Consider the following 19,878-nt stretch of genomic DNA (forward strand, 5'->3'; position numbering starts at 1 on the left):
TGCACCCATTCTTAATTCTTACTTAGACCCGCTACTTATTGCCCATACACATTTCTGTCCATGCTGGAAATGTGAAATGAGAACTAAACTCTTCATATTTAAGAACATATGTGGATGAATACTTCAAAGATCATAACATTCAAGGGTAAGGGACAAGCACAGGAAATTGGTGCACTTTTAACGGTAGTCATGTCAGTACAGACTGAACGGGCCAAAAGGCCTTTTCTGCACTTTATGAATCAATGAATCTACTCAGCTTGAAATGTTAACTCTGTTCCATTAACGGCTTTGAAGAAGTGGTGAGGTAGTCTTGCTGTACCCTGAACAATGTTTATCACTCAATTAATATCAGTAAAATAAATCACAATGCTGTTTGTAGGCACTTTCTGTAAAGGCTCTTGTGGCATGGTGGTAATGTCCATAGCTCTGAGCTAGGAGGCGCAGACTCAAGTCACACCCATTCCAGCGATAGATTCCTGACAGTGTGGAAACAAGCCATTTGGCCCAACAATTCCACACCGACCCTCCAAAGAGTATCCCACCCAGATCCATTCCCCTAGTACTCTACCTTTACCCATAATGCCCCAAACCTACACATCCCTAAACACTATGGGCAATTTTGCATGGCCAGTTCACCTAACCTGCGCATCTTTGGACTGTTGGAGGAAACCGGAACATCCGGAGGAAACCCATGCAGACACGGGGAGGTTATGTAGCCTCTACACAGACAGTTGCCCAAAGCTGGAATCAAACCTGGATCCCTAGCACTGTGGGGCAGCAATGCTAACCATTGAGCCACTATGCCGCCCCCAGTAAGTTCTAATAAGGGAAGGATTTTGCACAATGAATGGCACGTTCCTAGAGAGTAATGAGGAACAAAGGGTCCTTGGTGTACAAGACCATAGATTGCTGAAGCTGTCACAGGTAGACAGAGGGGTGAATGCGGCTTCCAGAATGCTTGCCTTCATTAGCTGAGGCGAAGAATATCTGATGAAGGGACAGCGCTCCGAATGTTTTTGATTTCAAATAAACCTGTTGGACAATAGCATGGTGTCATCTGACTTCTGACCTTATCATCCCCAATCCAATACTGGCACCTCTACATTGTAGAATATCAAAACAAGAAAGTCTTGTTACAACTTTATAAAATATTGATTAAACCACAGGTGGAATACTCTGTGCAGCTTTGGTCACCACACGCTCAAAGCTTGTGAATGCACTGGAGAGGGTACAGAGATTTACAAGGATGTTGCCTGAAAGTAAAAATCTCAGTTATAAGGAAATATTAAATATGCTGGGTCTGTTTTCCGACTTCAGTTGAATTTCTAGTTGATGGTAACCCCCAAGACATTGATAGTAGGGCTTCAGTGATGGTAGTATCATTGAATGTTGTGGGGCGGTGTTTACATTGCTTCTTGTTGGAAATGGTCATTGCCTGGCATTCGTATAGTAGCATCTCTGAACAGGTTGTTTTGAAAATATGTGGAAGCTTTGCAGATTTAGCTGCCACATTTTCTGAATTATGGGAATACGTTTCAAAAGTACCTACTTGGCTAGAATCATTCAGGGAATTCTGAGTCCGTGAAAAGTGAAAAATGGTATATAAGTGACATTCTTTCTGTCTTCTCTGGATCATTACTGCTACAAGTTGTTGGGCTGTTAATTCAGGCAGCGTTTAACTTCCAGAGCAGTGGCACCAGCCTGTGTAAATATTACAACCCCAAAACTATTTGATTTAGTTATTAGTGTGAATGTTGAAAGTACTGTTTCTCTCTGCCAAAAATCTCTGTCGTTTGAAACCAGTCTACTCTCCCATTTCTCTGGAAAAATAAGCAGAAATGGTCATACTGGCAGCAGTTGAATAACACATCTGACTACTAAATCCTTCTGATCACAGACTTTGGAGCATTCTTTGTGTTAAACCAGATGTTGGATTTTTGGCTTGGAGCCAGTCTAGTTTTTTTAAAAATGTGCACAAAAACACTTTCCTCACCTCTATGTATCTGGATTACTCCTAATGCTGCGAAGGAGTGAGGGCAGGAATAGGAGGATAGAGCAGATGAATGTATAGCTGAGGAGCTGGTGTATGGGAGAAGAATTCACATTTTTGGATCATTGGAGTCTCTTCTGGGGTAGACATGACCCGTACAAGAAGGACGGATTGCATCTGAATTGGAAGGAGACTAATATATTGGCAGGGAGATTTGCTAGAGCTGCTCAGGAGGATTTAAACTAGTAAGGTTGAGGGGTTGGGGACCCGGGGAGATAGTGAGGAAAGAGATCGATCTGAGACGGGTACATTTGGGAAAAGGAGCGAGTCAAACAGTCAGGGCAGGCAGGGACAAAGCAGAGAACAAGGTAGTACTGATAAAGTTAACTGCATTCATTTCAATGCAAGAGGCCTAACAGGGAAGGCAGATGAACTCAGGGCATGGTTAGGAACACGGGACTGGGATAACATAGCAATTACAGAAACATGGCTCAGGATGGACAGGACTGGCAGATTAATGTTCCAGGATTCAAATGCGACAGAAAAGATAGAAAGGGAGGCAAGAGAGAAGGGGGTGTGGTGGTGTTGTTGATAAGGGATAGCATTATAGCTGTACTTAGGGAGGATATTCCGGGAAATACATCCAGGGAAGTTATTTGGGTTGAACTGAGAAACAAGAAAGGGATAATCACCTTATTGAGATTATATTATAGACCCTCTAATAGTCAGAGGAAAATTGAGCAACAAATTTGTAAGGAGATCTTAGCTATGTGTAGGAATAATAGGGTGGTTATAGTAGGGGATGTTAACTTTCCAAACAGACTGGGACTGCCATAGTGTTAAGGGTTTAAGTGGAGAGGAATTTGTTTAGTGTGTACAAGAAAATTCTCTGTTTCAAATGTGGATATACCTACTAGAGAAGATGCAAAACTTGACCTACTCTTGGGAAATAAGGCAGGTGACTGAGGTGTCAGTGGGGGAGCACTTTGGGGCCAGCGACCAGAATTCTATTAGTTTTAAAATAGTAATGAAAAAGGATAGACCAGATCTCAAAGTTGAAAGTTTAAATTGGAGGAAGGCTAATTTTGACGGTGATAGGCAAGAACTTTCAAAAGCTGCTTGGGGCCAGATGTTCGCAGGTAAATGGACGGCAGAAAATGGGAAGCCTTCAAAATGAGATAACGAGACCCCAGAGACTGTACATTCCTGTTAGGATGAAAGGAAAGGCTGGTAGGTATAGGGAATGCTAGATGACGAAAGAAATTGAGGGTTTGGTTAAGAAAAAGAAGGAAGCATATGTCAGGATAGATCAAGTGAATCCTGAGAAGAGTACAAAGGCAGTAGGAGTATACATAAGAGAGAAATCAGGAGGGCAAAAAGGGGACATGAAATAGCTTTGGCAAATAGAGTTAAGGAGAATCCAAAGGGTTTTTACAAATACATTAAGGACAAAAGAGTAACTAGGGAGAGAATAGGACCCCTCAAAAGATCAGCAAGGTGGCCTTTGTGTGGAACCGCAGGAGATGGGGGAGATACTAAGTGAGTATTTTGCATCAGTATTTACTGTGGAAAAGGACATGGAAGGTATAGAATGTGGGGGAATAGATGGTGACATCTTGAAAAATGTCCATATTACAGAGGAGGAAGTGCTGGATGTCTTGAAATGCATAAAAGTTGATAAATCACCAGGACCTGATCAAGTGTACCCTAGAACGCTGTGGGAAGTTAGGGAAGTGATTGCTGGGCCCCTTGCTGAGATATTTGTATCATCGATAGTCATAGGTGAGGTGCCGGAAGACTGGGGGTTGGCTAACGTGGAGCATCTTTTTAAGAAAGGTGGTAAGGACAAGCCAGGGAACTATAGACCAGTGAGCCTCACCTCAGTGGTAGGCAAGTTGTTGGAGGGAATCGTGAGGGACAGGATGTACATGTATTTGGAAAGGCAAGGACTGATTAGGGATAGTCAACATGGCTTTAATCGTGGGAAATCATGTCTCACAAACTTGGTTGAGTTTTTTGAAGAAATAACAAAGAGGATTGATGAGGTCAGAGCGGTAGATGTGATCTATGTGGACTTCAGTAAGGCAGTCGACAAGGTTCCCCATGGGAGACTGGTAGCAAGTTTAGATGTCATGGAATACAGGGAGAACAAGCCATTTAAATACAGAACTGGCTCAAAGGTAGAAGACAGAGGGTGGTGGTGGAGGGTTGTTTTTCAGACTGGAGGCCTGTGACCAGTGGAGTGCCACAAGGATCGGTGCTGGGTCCATTACTTTTCTTCCTTTACATAAATGATTTACATGTGAGCATAAGAGGTATAGTTAGTAAGTTTGCAGATGACACCAAAATAGGAAGTGTAGTGGACAGTGAAGAGGATTACCTCAGATTACAATGGGATCTTGATGGGCCAATGGGCTGAGAAGTGGCAGTTGGAGTTTAATTTAGATAAATGCAAGGTGCTGCATTTTGGAAAGCAAATCGTAGCAGGACTTATATACTTCATGGTAAGGTCCTAGGGAGTGTTGCTGAACAAAGAGACCTTGGAGTGCAGGTTCATAGCTCCTTGAAAGTGGAGCCGCAGGTAGATAAGATAGTGAAGAAGGTGTTTGGTATGCTTTCCTTCATTGGTCAGTGTATTGAGTACTGGAGTTGGCGGGTCATGTTGTGGCTGTACAGCACATTGGTTAGGCCACTTTTGGAATATTGTGTACAATTTTGGTCTCCTTCTTATCGGAAGGATATTGTAAAACTTGAAAGGGTTCAGAAAAGATTTACAAGGATGTTGACAGGGTTGGAGGATTTGAGCCATAGGGAGAGGTTGAATAGGCTAGGGCTATTTTCCCTGGAGCATCGGAGGCTGTGGGGTGACCTTATAGAGGTTTATAAAATCATGAGGGGCATGGATAGGTTAAATAGACATTGTCTTTTCCCTGGGGTGGGGGAATCCAGAACTAGAGGGCATAGCTTTAGGGTGAAAGGGGAAAGATGTAAAGGAGACCTCAGGGGCAACTTTTCACACAGAAGGTGGTAAGTGTATGGACTGGGCTGCCAGAGGAAGTTGTGGAGGCTAGTACGATTGAACATTTAAACGCATCGGATGGGTATATGAATAGGAAGGGTTTGGAGGGATATGGGCCGGGTGTTGGCAGATGGGACTAGATTGGGTTAGGATATCTGGTCGGCATGGACAAGTTGGACTAAAGGGTCTGTTTCCATGCTGTACATCTCTATGACTCTATATCACACATCTCTACACAGACAAACATCCACATAATTTGCATAAAGATAAACACATGCAAAGCCCCCATATGCAAAAACCTGCATGATACCACTGCACGCATTCACTCACTTAAACTCTCATTCATTGCAAATACACTGCCCCCCTCAACAAGCCCCCAGTCTGCAAAGCACAGCCAGCCAACCAATATACCTACCTATCCATGTACCTCATATGTACCTACATATTCACACAAACTCACTGGTCTCACATGCAGAATGTTTCTAACAAATAGCATAAAGCGTACACGTAACAAGCCCCCACGAGACACGCAATGGCCTCACCCACACTGATCCCACACTTGTACACTCAACAAACACAACCATCCTCCACACAAGAACCACCACCACAGGCACTCATGCTCACCTGCAAGCCGACATATATACCCACACATGGACACCTCACACTCATATGACAAACTCTACCCACCTCATACATCCTCACATCAGAGACACACACACATACTTACAGCGCAAACACATACACACCTACATACAGTACCCCCTACTCATATTCCTACCCCCATGTGGTACATGTGCATGTAATCACCACAAATACAAACACACAACGTACTCACACTAGAATGTGCCATCCCTATGTGCATACGTGCTCTTACACATTCATCTCACGTTCACACGCACACTCATACTAGCAGTTCTTGCAAGTTCTGGGCCATTCTGAGTAAAATATCCCACACATTCAGAGTGCAGCATGCCAAGTCCTGTTGTTATGTTCTCAGCTGATGTTCTTACCGGACATGTCAGATTCCAGACTGAAATCTGGCTCGTTAGATCATGTTTGTTTTGGTTTTAACTGTAAGGTTCTTTTCCCGAGGTTTCACACACGAGATGCAATTTGCACACATCAACTTCTGCAAACGGTTAAAGTTTATTAAAGCTTGTACAAGCTAGGTGACCCCCTTTGACTCTCTTCGCAGGCATGTGAACTCGAGTCAAAAGAGGCCGAACAAAGAAAACTATCCCCTTTATACAGGTCAGTTGATAATGCCTACAGGTACTCTGGCCACTCCCCCCCATGACCACATATTATCTAAGATACAGTGGTAGGATGAGGTCATCCTTGGAGATAATGTAAATGTAAATGCCCTAATCCTGGGGAATCGTTATGCTGACAATTTCCTGATTTAGTGCTTCCCCAAGACAGTTGTAGGTGTGATATGTCCTAGCTGCAGGGGGTGGCTATGAAAGCATTTCTGAATGGTAAGGACTGAATGAGAGCTTAATTTGATAATAGCAGGAGAGTAGCAGTAAATGGGTGGACAAATAAAGTGTGAGTCATCCACATTCCTGCATTAATGTCGTCCCCACACACTTCCAGAACGTTCAGTTTCTGCAGGAAGACAGTGCAGTTTAACTCTTTAATATTACATTAATGTGCAGGGAGATAGTCCAATTTAATCTTTTAACTTTACATAGCAAGGTGGTCTCTCATACAACATAAGTTTGCAGTGTTGCATTTCTGATTTTAACAATTAAACTAAAGTTTATTAAGAAAAAGCTAAAATGGAATTGACTGAACTTTATATAACATACCTTTAAAGAGTTTGAAACACACAGTAGAAATATAATTCCACTAATCCCAAAATATTCCTTACAGATCCTAAAACCACTCTTGACAAATATACTTCTTGTACAGTATTCACACCAGAGAAAAATCTCTTCTTCTAACACCTCTATAAGCTTAATTGTAACTTCAACTTTAAGTCTCATAGCCTTTTCCCAGAGCGTTCAAACATCTCATTTGATAAATGCGATGACCATCAAGTTAGCATCTTTCTCCTGTATTGTATCAAGCTTTTTGGGTATTGTTGGAGTTAGTGAGAACTATTGCATTGTACTTTTGACTTGTGATTTGAAGATATAGAACAAACTTAGGGGAGTCAGGAGTTGAATTCCCAGCCTTTCACCTGCTCTTGCAGCCACAGTATTTATGTGGCTGGTTCAGTTCTGGTTCTGGTCATTTGTCCCCTCTTCCCCCTTCCAAAGGATTTTGGAGAGTATAGCGATGCTAATGTCATTGAATGTCAAGGGGAGAAGGTTACATTCTTTCTTGTTGGAAGTGATCACTGTTTGGTATTTAAATTGCAAATGATATTACTTAATAAGATAAATACTGGCGGTAGTAAATTAGCATGGAGGAGCGTTGGCTAACTAATAGAAGACAGAGAGAGAAGGGTTCCATTTTCAGGATGGCAACCTGTAACAACTAGTGGTGTGCCACCCAGATCGGTGCTGGGGCCACAGTTATTTATGATCCATATTGATGGCTTGGATGTGAATGTCCTATAGCCAATTCTGTGGATAACACATAAGTGGGAAGTTGGGTGGTGAGAATGACACAAAGAGTCTGCAGAGACTTGTAGACAGTTTAAGTGAGTGAGGAGAAACTTGGTGGATGGAATATAATGTAGGAAAATGTGAGGTTATGCCCTTTGGCAGGAAGAATAGAGGAGCTAAATATTACTTAACTGGAAAAAGACTGCAGAAAGCTGTGGAACAGTAGAATTTGGAAGTCCTCATCCATGAATGACAAAAAGTTAGCATCCAGTCCAGCATGTAAAAGGGACAAATGGAATATCGGCCTTTATTTCAAAGGGACTGGAGAATAAAAGTAGGGTAGGGAGGCTTTGCTGAAACTATACAAGGCATTAATCAGACATCAGGTAGAACACTAACAACAGTTTTGGTCCCCTTATCTGAGGAAAGCTATACTGTTATTGAGGCAGTCCAGAGAAAGTTCACTCGTTGTAGAGAGACTGTTGTATGAGAAGAGATTGAGTAAATTAAGCCTGTACTCATTGGAATATTGGAGAATAAGAGGCGGCCTTATAAAACAGGAGATTCTTATGGGACTTGATGGGGTAGATGCAGAAAGGTTATTTCCTCTTGTGGGAGAGTCTAGGACCAGAGGCATAATCACAAAATAAGAATTTGCACATTTAAGACAGAGATGAGGAGGAATTTCTTCCATAGGAGGATAATGAATCTCTGGAAATCTTTACTGCAGAACACTGTTGAGACTGCATCATTAAGTATGTTCAAGGTTGAATCATTAAGGGAATCTAAGATTGTGTGGAAAAGATACAAAAGTGGTGTTGAGGATTATCAAATCAGCCTTGATCTCATTGCATGATGGAGCAGACTTGATGGGCTGAATGGCCTACTTCTGCTGCTATAACTGATGGTTATTACCTGAGGAATTCCTGCTCCTGTGTTCTAATTTGGAATGTATTAGCCATTAGGTCAAGGATTCAGATTCAATAGTAGCCTTTAAAAGGGAATGAATAAATATTTCAAGAAAATTAAATTCTCGGGATGCAAAAAAGGTGTCGGACTGACTATGTTATGCTTCAAAAGAGCCAGTACGAAGTCGCTGGACCAAATGCCATCCATCTGCACTATTCTTTGATCTGCGTCACTTGGTTCATCCTTAAAAACTAAGCATTTGATCACAACATATGTGATATCTGTCTGAACACAGAGCTTCACCATTGTTATAATGTGCTTGAATCACATTCCCCTATCATCCACTAACTTCACGCTTTCTCATGGCAGTGACAGCTCTCATTACCTCACACCAGCAGGAAATATTTTTAAAAGGGTCTCATCTAACACTCTCCACCTTCATTTAGGATGGTGTAAGAAAAACCTTAACAAAGAGGGATAGTATCTTTCAAAGTCCAGTTCAGATAGGGAACTTCATTCTTTGCTCATTTACACTGTTTAGGTGCTGTGCTCTGTACAACATGTTCAGAAAAGAGAGCTTCTTAATGCCTGGTGCTTAATCTGTGATGCACTTCTTTCTATATTTTCATAAAACTGAATTTGATGCAGAAATTAATTTGCAGCATCTTATGACATTAACTATCAAATAAGACTCAAAAATCTAGGAACGCTTCATAAGCCACTTAGAGTCAAGACATAGAACACTACTTCAGAGCTAAACCCTAAAAGTGGGATAAAAGGCCATTGAATTTAAGTCAAGTAAAAAGCAAATTTAGGACATATGTCTAAAAGATGTCCTCCAGTGTTCAATTTACTGAATTTGTTTATAAAGTTATATTCTCAAATGGTAGGAGGGTGTGGTGCTGGAAAAGCACATCCGGTCAGGCAGCATCCGAGGAGCAGGAGAGTCAGAATTCAGAGCATGAGTTCTTCATCATTTATGATGAAGAGTCATGCTCGAAATGTTGACTCTTCTGCTGTGCAGATGCTGCCTGACCGGCTGTGCTTTTCTAGCACCACACTTTTTGACTCTGATCTGCCACATCTGCAGTTCTTACTTCCTCCTATTCTCACATGGTGTCCATTTAGCCCTTTGCACCTAATTAAAAGTGCTGTCTAATTAGTTGCACTCTCCTTGCCCTTTTACTATAGCCCTACTCCATCTCCCTTTGGAAAGTTACTTTTGAGTTTGCCTCCACCACTGCTTCAGGAAGTCATTTCCAAGAGTTTCCTTTCACCTTAGCATAACTGCTCAGGTAGGCAGGTTCAGTTGAGGCATTCGAGAGGCATTGGATGTTATTTGGATAGAATTAGTGTGCAGAGGTATGAAGAAAAGCTGGAGAGGCACTTGGTTAGTATTCTTATTTGAAGAGTTGGTGAATATATGATGGGCTAAATGGTTTCCACTGCGCAACAATTCTGTGATCTCTTAGCCTCAGTTTCCCTTAGTCTGTCCTCAAAACCAGTATTTTTAATTCATGGCATAATTTCAATGAATATTTTCTATTCCCTGAACATGTTTTTTTTTAATCATTCTAAAATCGTGTTGTCAGTGTGAGCCGTACTGTTCTAACACTGGGTTAATCAACAAATTGTGCAGGCAGTATTTAATTGTGTGAGCTACTGTCTTTATAGCCTTGAAGATGTTTGTGCTCCTGTTTATGCTTCAGCAGTTCCCTATTTTGGTGTCTGATGTCCAATTAAATAAAATGAATTTGTGGCATTGTTTCCAATCTTTAACTGAACTTGCTGTCATACAGTCACATTATATATAATACATTATGCACATAAAGGGCCTATGTTCTGTTGCAAATGTAATTGAAACATGTCAGATTTGTCTTACATTTTGTCCAAATGTCCAGATTTTGCATGAAAGGCCTTGAGGTTTTGGACGTCCTGGTAGTTGGTTGCATTTGAAGTTGTGCAACCTGAATCATAGGACAATAAAGGCTTACATCATTTATTCATGTACTTTTTTTGCATGTTTAGAAATCTTGTAAAGCCCTAAACATCCAAAGAAGATATTTTGGAAACGCAGCTCAAGTTACAATACCCAATGTAGTTGCCAACTTCTGCACACAGGAAAATTTCACAAACAACAATGGAATAAATGACTGGCTAATCTGTGCTTGGGAATGTTGGTCTCATAAGATGATAGAAGGATGGGAAAGTCAACAGTTTTTGTCTGGTTCATCTCAAAAATTATTACATCTCAAACAGGGCATTTATAATATATTTCTGTGTTTGGTGGTGGGAGAAAATGGTGGAGTTCTTCTGGTCTTAAGAACAGAAGCAGAGAAGCAAAGCCTTGATTCACCATCACATCTGAAGGATAGACATGGGAGTGGATTAGAACGAAGAGATGAGATTGGAACCAAAGAACTTAGTGATGAAGAAACTGGACATTAGTGCCCAAGAAACTGAATGCGTTTGGAGCAGAAGTTTGAAAACTGGAAGAAGTGAATCAAAACCATTTGAGCTTTTGGACAATTGAACCCTCTATCAATTTCCATTTTTAAAAATACTGTCTCTGACAACAGGATCAAGAACTAGAGGACACCAATTTAAAAAATTGGCAAAAGAAGCAGTCTCTACATGAGGAAACGTTTTTAATGTAGGGAGTAGTTACAGTCTGGAATGCATTGCTTGAGGGTGTAGCAATGACATATTCAACACTTGAAGAACAAAATTTGGCAGGGCTTTGCAGCAATGGCAGTGTGTGGGAATTACTGAATTTGTCTTTTAGAAGTCATGTACAGACAGGGCAGGCTGAATGGCCTTCTGTGCCATAGCCATATTATGATTGCTGACAAAGGCACCAATTCCTCAATGATGAGTGGGGTGCCATCTTAGATTACATGCTCAGCCATTGAATTAGGGCCTGAATCCATAAATGTAGTGAGTCAAAAACAAGAAAACAATTAACTGGAGCCAAATTCATATTTTGACAAAACTGATGGATTGAAGAAGTTTTGTTTTAACGTGAAAGTGCTTCACTTCTGGGGATTCTTGTTCAGCTTTATAAACCAAGCTTTTATAGTCTTGAGAGGACTAAAAAATGTGGGAAAAGTCCATGCACTTATTGTTTAGAAAAATCGCAGTTAAACAAATGTTTATGAAAAATGCTATATATGCATAGTATTCTGTGTGCTGAAACATTTGGCATGTTCTTTTTAAGGATTATTGAAAAACTTCCAAATACAATGCAGTCATTGCAAAGCCTGAGCCAACTCACTATTCTGCCACATTGGCTGACTGAGGAACAATCAAAATGAGCTGGATTTGCAGGGGCCTCCTCAGTGGTTTTCACTAGCCATGGAGTGTTCCCTCAGCCTTGTGTCCATGAATACTTTTCAACCTAAGCCTTGCAACTAAAGCATAAGTCACTATATTTGGAGGAAGCAACTTGCTGGATCTTTCTGCCATTGTTATTCCAACAAGGACATTTTTGCAAAAACAAAGCAAAAAAGTTTACAAAGTGTTTAAATTGGGTAGAAGAACAAACTTTTTTTAGAATCCCGAAAGTATGGAATCAGGCCATTTAGTCCAACAAGTCTACACCGACCCTCTGAAGAATATCCCACTCAAGCCCATTTCCCATTACTCTACATTTACCCCTGACTAATCCACTAACCTACACATTCCTGAACATTACGGGCAATTTAGCACAGCCAATTCACCTAACCACATCTTTGGATTGTGGGAGGAAACCGGAGCACCCAGAGGAAACCGACACAGACACGGGGAGAATGTGCAACCTCCACACAGACAGTCGCCAAAAGCTGTAATCGATGGGTCCCTGGTGCTGTGAGACAGCAGTGCTAACCACTGAGCCACTATCTAGAGACAAAATAAATACAGATTGCATTGGGAGGCTAATAAGGCCATGTGGAAAGCAAGAAAAGCACTGGGTTCATACCTAGAGGACTGAATTGAAAAAAAAACAGACCCAGGGAGAGATCATTTCTGTGACTGCTTGCCCCTCTTCTGCTATACATTCATGGCTGGGTGTCTTTGGAGAGGGAACACGTGTCCACCAATGCTCTCGATGCCGTTAGGGAGAGATGAACACTGCAGGGGATACAGTACTTTATCTTTCCATCCAACTGCATTTTGATTTGGTCCCCTTCCCCTCTCCCTACCTTCCCTCCCACATCTGTGAAGACGTTTGCATTCCCATCAATAGACTTTGCATGAAAATATCTAATTCGTTACACTAGTGATTTCCAGCAATAGTTAGGGGTTAAAAACAAAAAGGAAAATGTCTTGGTGATGAGGTCGAAGTACATTTGTGTGTGATCGCACTTCCAGATATTTTTAAAAAAGCAGACCCAGTGAGGTGGGCACTGCAGTGGGTAGAACGCTTTAGATTAGATTCCCTACAGTGTGGAAACAGGCCCTTCTGCCCAGCAAGTCCACACCAACCCTTCGAAGAGTAACCCACCCAGACTCATTTCCCTCTGACTAATGCATCTAGCACTATGGGTAATTTAGCATGGCCAATTCACCTAACCTGCACATCTTTGGATTGTGAGAGGAAACCGGAGCACCCGCAGAAAACCCACGCAGACACGGGGAGAATGTGCAAACTCCACACAGTCAGTCACCCAAGGCCGGAATCGAACCCAGGACTCTGGTGCTGTGAGGTATCAGTGCTAACCACTGAACCACAGTGCCACCCATTTTTACTTCTCCTTCCAAGCCCATTTTGATTCCCGCTCTCTCTACCTCTCCATCACCTTTAATGGTTTGTCTGTTCTGCGTTTTGCATGTAAATATTCACTTGGCCACACAGGTATTTACTGGTGGTGGATAGTAGTTAAAAACAAACAAAAAGTTACAGTGGTTTGCTGATGGGAAATAAACTTGTTAGGTTGTGTTTGATGGCACCTTCAGGTATAGAATGCCAGGAGGTGCAGGTTCAATTTTCATTTGCTCCAGAACTGTGTCAACATCTCTCATTAGAAATATCCATCAAGCAGACCCAGGAGTCCTTGTGGTGCCATGGTAGTATCCTTACTTCTGTGCCAGAAAGCCCATGTTCAAGTCGCATGTCCAGAAATTGACCATTTACCTGAATATCTTAATTGGGGCCACTTTGGGAGCAGTGATACAATTTAGCTATAACAGTTCACATCCTCAGGCTGATTTATTTGCTCAGCCCGAGATTACAACATGGCGGTGAACTCCTCTATTAATTAATTTAAACACCCAGAAAAGCTCGCCTCATCTCATAATCTGTTAAAATATGAGCGACAAAGAACTCCTAAATTCCCAAAGAAAATAATATCAATGTATTCTTCAACTCTAAAAGTGAACATTAAACAACAACTATTCCCAACTCTCAGCTCCCCTTTCTCTTAACTGCTTATCATCTGCCTCCAGCTCTATTGCAATATACTGTTCCAATGAAAACACTTGCAAAAATTACGTCAACTTTATTTCAAAACCATACAGCAGCTGTCCTTTGTGGTGTCTGTCTTTTTCCAGTTGAAGATCTCCCTGGGTCGTCGTCTTTCTTTTTACTGTGAAGGTGTTTCATATGAAAATGTACCTTTGATAGAGAGTGTTTCAATCTTTTGGCTCTCTCTCTCTCTCTCTCGATGGCAGTTACTCCCTCAATGGCAGTTACTCTCTGACTTGCAAACTGCCTGTTTTTTTTATACTCCCAACATCAGATCATTTCATGAGTTCGATGTTGGCAAAAACAACAAATTCAAACTCGATTGGGATTTAGGATCCTGAGGTATAATTTAAACTGATTGGTTAAATTCAAATTGTTGTTAGAACAGCAACCAACTCAGGTATCTATTTCACAGCCAAATGTTACATATTTTCAATTTTCCAGTGTACTCTGGGACTGCTAGCTAGTCATATGACAGTTGCTTGTAAGCTCTCAGTGCAAAATAGCATTCACTCTCTTCTTCATAATACCTATCTTCAGGTGACTTTACTCTTCACCCTATATAGTACGTGTTTTGCCTGTTACTTGTCTTCAGCAGGCTGCATGACTACAAGTGCAGAATGGACATTCTTGTTCCTTACTGTATCGTAGTGAAACTTTCTGTCCAGTTCTGGAACCTTGCTGCTCTGACTCCAGTCTCCTTCCTAGTAACAGACGGGAGTTGCGAGTGTTACTACTGGAGACTTGGGTCTGCTGTCTGGGTGTTTCCAAAGATGGTACCATCTCTGTTTGCATGAAAGAGCCAGTTCTATGGCTTTTGTGAAGTCAAGATCTGGTTCCATCTTTGGGTTACATTATTATTAATTTCATTATCTAAGCAATCTCCTAACATTTCCCAAAGTGCTGATCCATACTCACAGTTTTCCAATTTCCAACTCACAGCCTCGTCATGAATTTAGTGACTGATTCAATAGGAGGTCTATTTACCATATCAAACTGTAACGCTGCAATATAACAGATGGTTTGGGGGTCATAACTATCATATCTATTGTTTCGTCAAAGGAGTTTTGACTTTAGGATTGCCAGGCGGGTGAAACACTTTATACTGCTGAAAGTTGGGAACCCCACATGTGGTCAGGAGGTATGAGTTCCCTTGGTAACAAGCAGTGACCTGTCCAGCTTAACTTATCCCTTTTTTAAAGCAGACACAGGGCTAGGTCTGCAGAACCCTGGACTAGCTTATGTACGACACCAGGAGTGGCTCTGTTTTAGTGTTCAATAATAAATAATATTCCTTTCCAGTTGGGCTTTCTGAGTTATTACAATCTGTTTACCCTTTTTTGAAGTGCTTTAAAAGAGTTTCACCGTCGAAGCTGAGAGCAGTCCTGGTGCCCCCACATACACAGGAGTTGCTGTCACTAATGCTGTGCTTCTCGAAGGTGTGCTGCTGCGCCCCATACACGACCTCAATCAATGGAAATCAATGGGATTGTTGAGTACTTGTATTCCTGTGCAGTCAGCCTTGCGAAAGCAATTGTTGGAAAAGTTGTGGTTTGTTGAATGAGACATTGTTTGGGTTTTAAACGTGTGCTAACTTCAAAGTTACTACTGAACATATCCCTGCCTAAGAAAGCAAACTTTACCTTGGTTGAATACCAGATTTTTCCATAAAATTAAATAAAATCCCACTTATTTTTAAAACAACTGAATGTAAAGGTTGTTTGTCTTCTGTCTAAAGAGAATCACAAACATTTATTTTGTTATCTGAAAATCTAAATTAATTCTGAAGGATATTAAATGCTTTTAACTTCTCAGTTTGCTATGTGTGATGCTTTGAATATATAAATATTTCTATGTTTACCTGCTTTCTGGCATCAAAATTGTGTCACACCAAGAGATGCCTTGACATTATGTAAGTTTTAAAATTATGTCAGGGAAGAGAATGAAATCAGAGATTTCCAGATCTTTGTGGGATATATTTCCAGATCTTTCTTAGAGGTTAGTGATCCGCTGGCTGTAGCATGTTACCAGTTTTAAATCAGGAAAACATACACAGAAGGTTTAATGGAATGATAAGCGATCATAACAAGGAATGAGACGGTTATAACAATCAGGAAAACTTAAACAGGTTGTTCTTACTGTTTATTCTAGAATAGGAAAACCGAGGGTAAAATTAAAACAGAAAGCTGAAACAATCGACTTGAAACTTCAATACTGTTACTCTCTCCAAAGATGTTCTTTTTACAGCATTTTTTAAAAGAAATTTCTGTTTTTAACTAAGTTTTCCAGCATTCTCAGTATTTTGCTTTTGGAAATTACCTAATGGAGGTCTTCAAGATTATGCAAAGTCAACCATGTGGATTAAAATCTAAAATAATTAATCCGATCAGAATTCAGGAAAAACGTCTTTACCCAGAGAGTGTTGAGAATGTGGGATTTATTGCCACAAGTACTGTCGCGGTAAATAACACAGATTTAATGAAGATGATGCTGGATAAACACATGAGGGAGAAAAGGAAAAATATTCTGATAGAATTAGGTGAACAGTGAGGAGGGTTGTGAGGAGCACAAATGGATCAGTCTGTTCCTGTGCTGTGACATACTACTAAGAAAAAGATATGCAAGTTGTGCTTTGTATGTTGGAAAGAACTTCAGAACTGACCCATGGATCCTGACGGACTTCTAAATTTATGATTTCTATGTATAAACATCATGACTCTGCACATAACTCGAGTGTTAAGCGGGATGACACAATCTCCTTGGCACAACGACTGAATGTCAACTTGGTTAACTCAGTGTATTCAAATTAGTCCAGTCAAATGTTGGTAATGAAAGTCCACTCACTTGGTTTGACGGCAGTGTTGCCAAAGTTGGAGACCTTACCTCATTTCCCGATCCTCTGAAGTAAGGCTGCTTTGTAATCCTGCCTGTGCAGAACACCGTTCCTTCGTTCCTGTCCTCAGCTCAAATTTAAATGCAAAAGCTGTTCATTGGCCTGTACCCTTCATCAAGTGTTTTCAGGCACAACATTCTAAGCTGCTGCTTAGTGTTTCAGCAAATAAATGCCAAAGTAACATGCAGTTTGAAGGAAAGGTTGCAGAGTTTATAAACACACTCTTTATAGAAATGTGCTGATGACCTCCATTAGGTGAGATGTTCAATAAATATTGAGAGGCCCTATATAGGATGATCACTGATTACAACCCATTCAGTTTCAATCACAAGCAGCATTGCTCCTGCTATCAGTCCATGGTCTTAACCATAAATAAACCAAAGAAATCTGATCTGAATTTTGGTTGATAGTACACCAGCACAACCAGTATCATTGCGTTATCATTGTACTGGGGAAGATTTCAATTCAGTCACTGTGAAATGTTGTGCTTATGAGTAATATGCATTTCCGAGCACTGTTACTTTTCTTTTCATAGTAATCATACTTTAAACAAGTTGGTGAAAAGTCACAGTTGGTTAGGACCTTACTTTCTAGCCTGCAAACCCATATAGACTCCAGTTAGGCCCATTCCAACTAATTACCAGGGGTATCGCATCCTTAAACCTTCATTCTCATGTCTGCATTAGCCACACTGCTAAATTTCCTACAAGTAACAATGTATAAAGTATGGAAAAGTAGTTTAAACACATTTAAAAAGAAAACTATTTTTTTAAGAAGTCCCTGACCAGCAAATAGAGTTTAAAGCCCTGTCCTTACTTTTAACTTCCAGTATTTCAATCTCAGGGAATTTCTAATTGGATGCTTGCAAACCAGGGGCAGAGAAACTCAGGAGAGTACAGAGGGTTGCAATAAAATGATGAACAGATTGCATTCGGGAACAAGAAGATTCTGTGGAATAGATCAAAAATGCGTTCTGTGGTTGTGATCAAAAATCCATTTCCACAGTTGGGAAGCCATGATTAAACAGGTCTTTTGAAACTTAGGGCCTTTTGACAGGTGGGTCAATAATAGTGAGTGAGGCTACAGAAACATGGGGAGCACAAGAAATCAAGCAGCACTTGAAAATAATAAGCATTTCACTGATTACTGCTTGTTTGGAGACACCAGATCACACCCCTTTGAAGGGCAGTCTTGATGCCTTTGAACTCACTGATGGAATTACGTAGGCTTAAGGGCAGAAAGCCCTGTGAAATAAATAATTCTTTCACATTACATGAGAAATGTTACATTTGGTTAAGATGCTGATGTAGCATCGGTTTGTATACTTTTTAATTTGTTCATGGAATTAGGGCATTGCTGACTAGACCATCTTTTACTGTCCATGGGGCATTAAGAGTTAACCACATTACTGTGGGTGTGGAATCACTTGTAGGACAGACTAGGTAAAGATGGCAGATTTACTTCCCTGGAGGATATAAGTGAACCAGACATTTTTTCACAACATTAGCAGTGGTTACATAGTACATATTTCGGATTTTCATTGAGTTCAAATTTCACCATCTGACATGAATTTGAACCAGTGATCCCAGAACATTAATCTTGAAGTCTGGATTACTCATCCAGTGACATTACCACTACACCGGCACCTCCCTAGTTTTGCCCCAATTTGAGTTGGTGGTATCCTGAACAAAGTGGTTTAACTTTGAAGTGCTGTTATGTGTTGGTGACAGAGAGTAGAAAGAATTTTTTTTCATGAGATATGAAGGTTGCAGGCAAGGCCAACATTTATTGCCCATCTCTAATTACTTGTAAGGAGGTGGTGATGAGGAGATGGTGATGTGCTGTCGGCTGTTAGACAGACATTGGAGGGAGTTCAAGGTTTTTGACCTTACTAGCACTGCAATTTGGCGATATAGTTCTGAGTCTGGCTAGTGAGTAACTTGGGAGGTTCACTTGGTGGTGGTGGTATCCCTGAGCGCTTATGTTCTTATATGATAGAAGTTTTGAGTTTGGATGGTGCTGTCAAAGGAGCCTTTGGCAAATTGTTACAGTACATCCCGTAGACAGTCTAGACTGCTGGCACTGTATGGACTGTATAGAGAGTGAATTTTAAAGGTGGTGGCTGAGATGCCAGTCCAACAGGATGCTTTGTCTAGATGGTATCAAGCTTCCTGAGTTTTTCAAGCTACCTTCATCCAGGCAACTTGAGTTTTAATGTACTGTGCAGTGAATAGGATAAATGGGGACTTGTTAATTCAGGCCTCTCTATTTCTTCCAGCATTTTGGGATCCTTAGGTGAAGCACTTTGCTGTTTAGTATGTGAAGCAATAAAGACGTTTCTTTTTAGGCAAAAGCAAAGTCATGTTCTATTTTGCATTCGTGTTGCAAATTTTGAACCAATAATCATTCCAGTGATGCACTTAATTTAATATTTATGCTTTGCATCTATTTCACTCAATGTTCTTTTATTCCACAGATACGGTATATTTCACAAACTCAAGGGTTACCGGGAGATCATCTATTAAATGTTGGGACGAAAACAACAAGGTTCTTCTCCACGGAGACCGACACATCATATTCAGGGTGGAAAATGAAGGTACAAACTGGAATGACAATTCTCAGTACAAATATTCTTTTTGACCTTAAAGTGAAATTTGGGTCTTGAAGGCTGTAAATACTTGAGTAAACTATCTAGTGCTCCGAAATGAAAGAACTGTGAATTTGATTGACTTTCATTCTCCCCCCTGTATTTTTTTGTTAATTTTATTTAAATTCTTTATTTTTGCTTTAGACTCCAGAAGAGCATGAGGCAGAAACAGGAATGAAGTCAAAAGAAGCCAGAAAGTATATCTTTGGTTGTTTGGATGATATAGCGCATGTAAGTATGAGCTGGAGTCCCTGTTGTATCAGGGACAGAGCTGTTTTATTGATGACTTTCCTCCTCCTCTACCCATTTCAGAACAGATACCAGGGGAGAGATTACAGTAACAACTTCAGTGAATACAATTTTAGTTGTTCCAGGGCGATCGATAATAAGACATTTTTTCATCATCAAGGAGGTGCATTAAC

At 40.7% G+C, this 19,878-nt stretch overlaps 1 protein-coding gene across 8 annotated transcripts in view; it reads left to right on the forward strand.

Annotated features, from left to right (window-relative positions):
- LOC122557708 (homeodomain-interacting protein kinase 3-like) overlaps positions 1 to 19,878 on the forward strand; it is a 260,774-nt gene that overhangs the window by 203,336 nt on the left and 37,560 nt on the right. For all 8 annotated transcript variants that reach the window (XM_043705595.1, XM_043705593.1, XM_043705598.1 and 5 more), the window contains 2 exons: positions 19,286 to 19,405; positions 19,601 to 19,687. In XM_043705595.1, coding sequence (XP_043561530.1) covers positions 19,286 to 19,405; positions 19,601 to 19,687 — 207 coding nt within the window. The remainder of the gene's footprint in view (positions 1 to 19,285; positions 19,406 to 19,600; positions 19,688 to 19,878) is intronic.

This window comes from Chiloscyllium plagiosum, chromosome 16 (assembly GCF_004010195.1).
Source record: "Chiloscyllium plagiosum isolate BGI_BamShark_2017 chromosome 16, ASM401019v2, whole genome shotgun sequence".
Taxonomy (NCBI): Eukaryota; Metazoa; Chordata; class Chondrichthyes; order Orectolobiformes; family Hemiscylliidae; genus Chiloscyllium; species Chiloscyllium plagiosum.